The sequence below is a fragment of the Coregonus lavaretus genome (assembly GCF_964263955.1).
Source record: "Coregonus lavaretus genome assembly, chromosome: 7".
NCBI classification, from domain to species: domain Eukaryota; kingdom Metazoa; phylum Chordata; class Actinopteri; order Salmoniformes; family Salmonidae; genus Coregonus; species Coregonus lavaretus.
In genome coordinates, this window is record NC_139994.1 from 32,835,996 (window position 1) to 32,844,080 (window position 8,085).

The window sequence follows — 8,085 nt, forward strand, 5'->3', positions numbered from 1 at the left end:
TGTATTTTTTTTAAAGAAAATATATCCAAACAGTTTCTTCGAAATGTATTTTAATGTAATTGAAATATCTTACATAGTACTTGATCCCAAGCCTGGTGCATGCATGTATGACAGAGAAAGAAATTAGATCTATAATATCCTGACAGTGAGACACATATTGTTGTGATTATTACAAGTTTATTTAACTAGATTGTCTGTTCTAGACATTCTAATTATTTCATTTGTGATCTATTGAGGTCATTACATTGGTAATGAAATAGGCAGGGAGAGTGAGCCTGCGGTGGTCAGCGAACCCTCAACCTTCTGGTCCATAGCCCTGTGCGGCATCAACTGTGCCACAAAAGCATGCTCATTTTAAAGCTTTGAGGCAACTCTGTAATTAAAAGCGCTACACAAATTAAATGTATTATTATTACACACACACGTGTCTGTCTGTCTGTCCGACTGTCTTTGTCTGATTGTCTCTCCCTCCTCCTCCTCCTCTTCCTCCTCTGTCTTTGTCTCTGGTTAAGTACAGGTGTCACAAACATTACCTCATACTCTCTTTGTTTGATTCTCTATCCTGCCATTGGTCTGTAAGCATCCATTGAACTTTTTTCCACCCATGTCAGCCATTCCGTTCATACTACTCATCAACATCTAAATTTGGCCACTTATGGGTGTCATATGACCCTGTTGCACCTGTCACACCCCATTTACCTCCTGTTTTCATCACCTCCATCAGCACCACACCCTCAGCATATAAATGGGTGTCCGAAGTTGGTGCTCCTCATTCTACACAGCTCTACAATTCATTAAGTTGCAACTTGGACTCTGGATTGATTTTGCCTTATCTGAGTTGCATTATTCCAATCCTCATTATACTCACTATTGAACTTTGATATTTTTCCTTCTACTTGGATCAAGATGAACAAATTCATGTGGGGATGTGTGGCTCTGGTGGGACTCTTTGTTGTGGGTAAGTTGGTTTTACTCTCTCTGGGCAGGTTATAATTATTATTCATTGGACAAATTGGGGCTTGTTCCAAAAAAGTTTATTGCATACTTTTTTGGTGAGTTGGATAAAATGCCCAATAAAGTCCACAATAGTTTTTAATGGATTATTTGTTTGAGATCATGACAAAGAAAGTGAAGACTGGAGATATGAAGAATGGGTGGGGAAAAAGTCAAGCTCGGTTGAATCACACTTGCATGTGAGTGGAGTTGAGCAGTTGGATATCCCACTCATCGCTCATGGAGTGGTGCTTGCGCACCGCTCTGGTGCTCCATGTCCTTTCCAACCATTCTTTCCAACCGCTCTACTAAAAACCGCTCCCTGCTCACAGGAGACAAAAAACGACTCCAAATTCGCTCCATTCATTAAAATCACAATTTAACCAACACCCATCTATTTTTGTGACTACCTGGACCTACCATTTGTTTTTTAAGTATTGAAACCAAACCATATGTATTTGAATGAAAAGTATTTGAATAAACATGAAAAGGTGAATGTAAGAAGCGCACATAATTTAAAAAAATATATCAAAAAATAATTTCAAATAAGCTAAATATCATATTCAACATCACATAAACACTCTAAATAGGTCAAGCTCCAGACAGGGAGCCTAAGAAGAAATGACAATTAATTATTTAGGCTATATTATTGATATTATTTCAAGGCTATAGCCTACAAAGAAATACACTGTGAAGCATTTGCGAGTGCGACACAATAGGCTGGTAGGGACATAAAGAGTTCAGTATTTAAACAACATTTCGTTGTATTAAATCATTACAGCCTATACATTGCGCATATAGGCTGTGACTTACTTAGAATTAAATACAAATTAAACGAAAAATGACTTATTAGTGCCTTTGAAACACGAGTTTGGGCAGTCTGTGGCTTCAGGCTCATACGATGGTGCCTGGAGAGAAGGCTAACAGCGGAGAATATCCTCTCCTCACTTGCAGAGCCACTGGGGATGCTAAACACCCTTTTGGACACTCTTGCCAGGCTGGGCAGATATGCAGAGTTTTTTATTTTTCTATAGGTAGGCCTGAAGGTTTTTAGGCAAAATAACCCAATCAAAACGGAAAGCTCCTTGAACATGGGAATATGCCAGGCCTATTGGGCCAAAATAAATGATGGCCTATTGTGTTTACATAATATAACAACAATGAACGAAACGTTGAAGAGATCTGATTTTTATTTTATAAATACTTTGATACAATGAAACACTTAGTTATCTACCCACCTGGTTCCTTTCTTTTAGCATGTGCACGTAGTAAGTAAACCATACTTTCGGGATAAGTGTATTTTCAGATTCCACAATGATTCTTTAGTTGTGGACAGCACATCACCGCACTCCGTCAATTCATTAATTAAACTGCTAGGTATTAACCCAATATTTATGTGGCTTTACACTCTTGTTTCTATGCTGGACTGGACTGAACAAATTATGTGTATGTTTGTACATATAGTGTCATGATGACAGCAATCTTATTTGTTTTTCTCTTCTTTCTTCTCTCTCCTCTTTGCTCTCTGTCTCTCCATCTTTCTCTCATTCCATCTCACAGCCGAGTCCCTGAATTGCAACACATGTTCTGTGGGGGTTGGCAGCATTTGTCTTATTGGTTCAAGCAAAACATGTAGCACCTCCGAGCCCAACTGCTACACCGGACAAGCAGGTACTCCGTCCAAGCAGAAAGCTACAATAAAAATAGTTCATTGAGTTACTGTGTAATTCCTAAATTATAACTGCGTAATTCCTAGGTTATTACTGTGTAATTCTTAGATAATTACTGTGTAATTCCCATTTCACCATGTAATTTCTCAGTTAATACCTAATAATTTTTGAACTGTAAAATAAAGTGCTACCCAAACAAAAACTACCTGTATTTACAATTGCTCTTCCTTCTTCTTCCAGTGTTCAACATCTCTAGCATCCTGAGTATCAAGAGCAAGGGTTGCCTGGCCACAGCTTCCTGCAACACCACATCCACTGGTAGCATTCTGACAGCCGGCTACACCGTCTCGCAGACCTGCTGCAGCACCAACCTGTGCAACGGGGCCGGAGCCATCCAACTCCCTCTCATTGTGGCCATTGGCGCCGCCCTGGTGGCCATCTGGAGCACTGTCACTTAAACAAACCCTTCACAATAAGGAGACCTCCTCCATAGGTTTCCATTGAAGGGTGTTGTAGGTTGTAGTTCTTAAAAAACACAATGTACTGAAACTGGGTTTATTCTGGAAAAGACTGCAATGTTTATTCAGACTAGTTTCACTAAACCTTCTAAGTACCAACTCAAACTGGTTTTACCACTATGCTAAACAACATTCTACTATAGAATCGTAATGAACAGTTCAATCAATGTCACTGTCTTTATATTGAGAACATCTGTTTGACATAAGCACTTTTTAATGGCATTACTTCTCAATCACGTCACTATCAATTATCATTATCTAGCAAGTTTTCGTTTTCCCCATTGAGTATGTTACATACACTCTGTACTCTTTTATAAAGATAACCTTCCTATGTATTCTATGTACAATAAATAAACATACTACATACTACACTTTCAAAAATATATACTACTACGAGACACTACATTATGTCTGTGTGTAAAATGGTTGAACAAATAATCAAATAAAGAAAAACAAATGTAACTCACTTTTTGACTGAGTACCCCAATGTGATTTTAATACTGTCTGCATTCCTTCCTCTTCTTTTCCGACCAACGTCCTCTTAGCAGCCTCATGGAAGACGATAAAACCTGTTATAGTTCATTATAGTCTCCTATAATCAAGTCTCCTATAACGCACCACCCACTTAGCAGGAAACTGGAATTTTCCACATTCATTTGATTAGTAATCTTTCCTCACCATGCTCTAAGTCAGTGGTTCCCAAACTGTAGGTCGGCAGGGGGTCCCCCCCCAATAAAAAATAAATAAAAACACATTTATATATATATATATTTTAAAGGAACTCAGTCACGCTTTAAACGTACTCTTTAAAGTTGTAATAGTAGAATGCACAAGGTGCAATTTCGAAAGTGGGTAGTGCATCATCAGTTCCTCTTGTCATGTTAGTCATTGCATAGCTATTTATAACTTGTCAGAAATGTCCAGATCAACTAGCCCATGTCAGCTAATGTTTTTTTATAAAAGTTTTTTAGCCCATAGATATTGTTGTAATTTTTTTGTCACTCAAATATCACATGAATACACATTAGACATTAGAATTGTGTATAATGATGAGCAATGTTCTCTCTAAGCTGAGTGCGTGCGCATATTAGCCTGAGACTGCAGCCCAGCTCCCTAGGACTGCAGAGCAGAAGAAATATCAGCAGCACAAGATTGAACTTCACTCAACTTTCTAAAGTTTTCCCTGTTAGTTAACACTATCAATGTTTCCCTTTACTGTGGCAATTGTGATCGAATCAACGCAATATTAGCCACTTTCAATGCAGCATACCAAAACAAAATGAACTATGCAATACTTATTATACAAAACTAACTATGCAAGAGATTTTGTTGTAGGCAGAACATATCGGAGTAGGATTCTATTGCATTGACCTCCATGTACTCTACACAGACCTATAGTAGGCCTATATGCAGATACACCATTGCCATATATGGGTCTGTGCCATTTACTTTGAACAGAACTGTGTTTACAGCACGAGCGGTCGTGAGTAGATTCTCTTGCTTTGAGATCATAGTGAGAGCTGCATGTAACCACGTGTGCACGTTTTGTTCATATCCTTTGCTAATTAGTGAGTTATTAGCCCAGTTATAGATAATTTGTAGTCAGCAATAGGGGATTGATTGCTTCCTAAAAGAGCACCAAACGTGCACATTTCTAGACATTTTTGAAAAGGAACAAAGGTAAAGAGCTTTTTTTGTCTTAAAGGGGCAGTGTTGTATTTTGAGGCAGAATAAGCTAAGTAGCCAGTAGGCAGAGGGTAGCATAATTGGTCTGATTTTCTGTAATAATGGTATGGGGGGAAAAAAATCAATTTATTTTGTAAAGTGGTTTCTTGCATCAAACAACACAACAACATTTTCAGTCACCTCCTTGTCTGAAGGACAAGTGGATAAACAGGTTAATGTTAAGCCCTGCATGTTTTTTTTTTCAAAAGTCTCATGGAATGTAGGCCTACATTGAACACCACACATTGGCTGCTACTGTAGGCTGAATGACAGAACAGGTACAGTGGGGAAAAAAAGTATTTAGTCAGCCACCAATTGTGCAAGTTCTCCCACTTAAAAAGATGAGAGAGGCCTGTAATTTTCATCATAGGTACACGTCAACTATGACAGACAAATTGAGAAGAAAAAAATCCAGAAAATCACATTGTAGGATTTTTAATGAATTTATTTGCAAATTATGGTGGAAAACAAGTATTTGGTCACCTATAAAACAAGCAAGATTTCTGGCTCTCACAGACCTGTAACTTCTTCTTTAAGAGGCTCCTCTGTCCTCCACTCATTACCTGTATTAATGGCACCTGTTTGAACTTGTTATCAGTATAAAAGACACCTGTCCACAACCTCAAACAGTCACACTCCAAACTCCACTATGGCCAAGACCAAAGAGCTGTCAAAGGTTACCAGAAACAAAATTGTAGACCAGCACCAGGCTGGGAAGACTGAATCTGCAATAAGTAAGCAGCTTGGTTTGAAGAAATCAACTGTGGGAGCAATTATTAGGAAATGGAAGACATACAAGACCACTGATAATCTCCCTCGATCTGGGGCTCCACGCAAGATCTCACCCCGTGGGGTCAAAATGATCACAAGCAAAAATCCCAGAACCACACGGGGGGACCTAGTGAATGACCTGCAGAGAGCTGGGACCAAAGTAACAAAGCCTACCATCAGTAACACACTACGCCGCCAGGGACTCAAATCCTGCAGTGCCAGACGTGTCCCCCTGCTTAAGCCAGTACATGTCCAGGCCCGTCTGAAGTTTGCTAGAGTGCATTTGGATGATCCAGAAGAGGATTGGGAGAATGTCATATGGTCAGATGAAACCAAAATAGAACTTTTTGGTAAAAACTCAACTCGTTGTGTTTGGAGGACAAAGAATGCTGAGTTGCATCCAAAGAACACCATACCTACTGTGCAGCATGGGGGTGGAAACATCATGCTTTGGGGCTGTTTTTCTGCAAAGGGACCAGGACGACTGATCCGTGTAAAGGAAAGAATGAATGGGGCCATGTATCGTGAGATTTTGAGTGAAAACCTCCTTCCATCAGCAAGGGCATTGAAGATGAAACGTGGCTGGGTCTTTCAGCATGACAATGATCCCAAACACACCGCCCGGGCAACGAAGGAGTGGCTTCGTAAGAAGCATTTCAAGGTCCTGGAGTGGCCTAGCCAGTCTCCAGATCTCAACCCCATAGAACATCTTTGGAGGGAGTTGAAAGTCTGTATTGCCCAGCGACAGCCCCAAAACATCACTGCTCTAGAGGAGATCTGCATGGAGGAATGGGCCAAAATACCAGCAACAGTGTGTGAAAACCTTGTGAAGACTTACAGAAAACGTTTGACCTGTGTCATTGCCAACAAAGGGTATATAACAAAGTATTGAGAAACTTTTGTTATTGACCAAATACTTATTTTCCACCATAATTTGCAAATAAATTCATTAAAAATCCTACAATGTGATTTTCTGGAATTTTCTTTCTCATTTTGTCTGTCATAGTTGACGTGTACCTATGGTGAAAATTACAGGCCTCTCTCATCTTTTTAAGTGGGAGAACTTGCACAATTGGTGGCTGACTAAATACTTTTTCCCCCCACTGTATTTCCATGTTAAAATGTTATGGGATGCATTTTCTCCATTGTTTTAGGCCACTCTGCTAGGCCTACATTATGATCAAATAGACACAGTAGCCGACTTGGCCGCTGTTAAAACTGTAACTTAAAGCCGGTACAGACTCAGTGTTCACAGTAAACGTGCTCTGGAAGTTTACTACTTGAAGTTCCAGCAGAACTGGAATTTGTTCAGTGCTGAAAAAAATGAAAAGGAACAATGGTTGCTACTGTGACATGTATTGTGCCTTTGGCTTCTGGACAATGAATGCATTACTTAGCCACAGAGGAATGGAGGATCATTACCTTCTTCAAAAAAATAGCTATGGATCGCTTCATATCACAAGTTTGTAGTCATATGCCTATTTGGGAAGCCCACAGTTTGGGCAGCGCGCGTGGCAATAGGCCTAGCTAATTATTGAGTTGCGGCTGTCAGTGAAAAGCATCTAAAATATGTGTGAAGATAATGTGTTTTGGGTATAACTTAAAATGTTAAGACAAGAAGAAGGGGAGGAGTGTGTGGCGAAGTCTCTCTCCAGAATGGCTCAGCTGTCTCCCACCAATTCTTGCGCATTCATTGTTTCATTGTGTGAATTTTTGCCCTTTTTTAAAATCAATTCCCCATTACATATGTCACCAGTAGTAAATGTACCGTTAATCCATGTCATTTGGTTACATTAACTTATGTTAATGTATGTATTAATTACAGTAATTTACCATTCTCATTTTCAGAGTGGAAACGTTGTTTGCAGAGTTCACAACCTGCTACACTTGTGAGAAACACGTTTTGGTTTATTTCATAACCATTATTTATGAGATTTGTAAATCTTTTCATTGTCTTTTGTTTGGAGTGCTCCACGTGAGCAATGAGCATCTGTTTGGTTTCTCTGTCCTGATAATGAGGAGGGAGCGCGAGCACGCATAGAAATACCTGGCCTGCTGCGCAGAAATGTAGGAACGTTTTTATTTGTATTAATTTTTTTACATCCCATTGCAAATAATAATATATTAAAACTATAGTTCCTTAAAGTAAGCTATTTGAAAAATCTTTCCAACAATCTACCCCTCGATAATCACCAATCCTCGGAGTGAAAGAGCAATGGAAGTCATAAGCCTACTGCTGTATTGGCCCATAGGCTATGAGTTCCATGCGCTCGTTTCTTTAGCTGTCAATTGATCACGGTGTATCAATGTGTCCATATGGCAGAGGCTGGTGATCTTGCATTAGTTGACTTTTAACTTTAACTTTATTCTACAACGTAGAAAATTGTAAAAGATTAAGAAAAACCTAG

At 39.3% G+C, this 8,085-nt stretch overlaps 1 protein-coding gene across 1 annotated transcript; it reads left to right on the forward strand.

The window, feature by feature from the left end:
• Positions 1-736: 736 nt before the first annotated feature.
• On the forward strand, positions 737-3,647 carry LOC311132852 (uncharacterized protein). The gene is made up of 3 exons (XM_084166206.1): positions 737-958; positions 2,554-2,664; positions 2,904-3,647. Exons 1-3 carry the CDS (start codon positions 907-909, stop codon positions 3,119-3,121), a joined length of 381 nt encoding a protein of 126 aa, XP_084022332.1. The 5' UTR covers positions 737-906; the 3' UTR covers positions 3,122-3,647.
• The last annotated feature ends 4,438 nt before the right edge of the window (positions 3,648-8,085 follow it).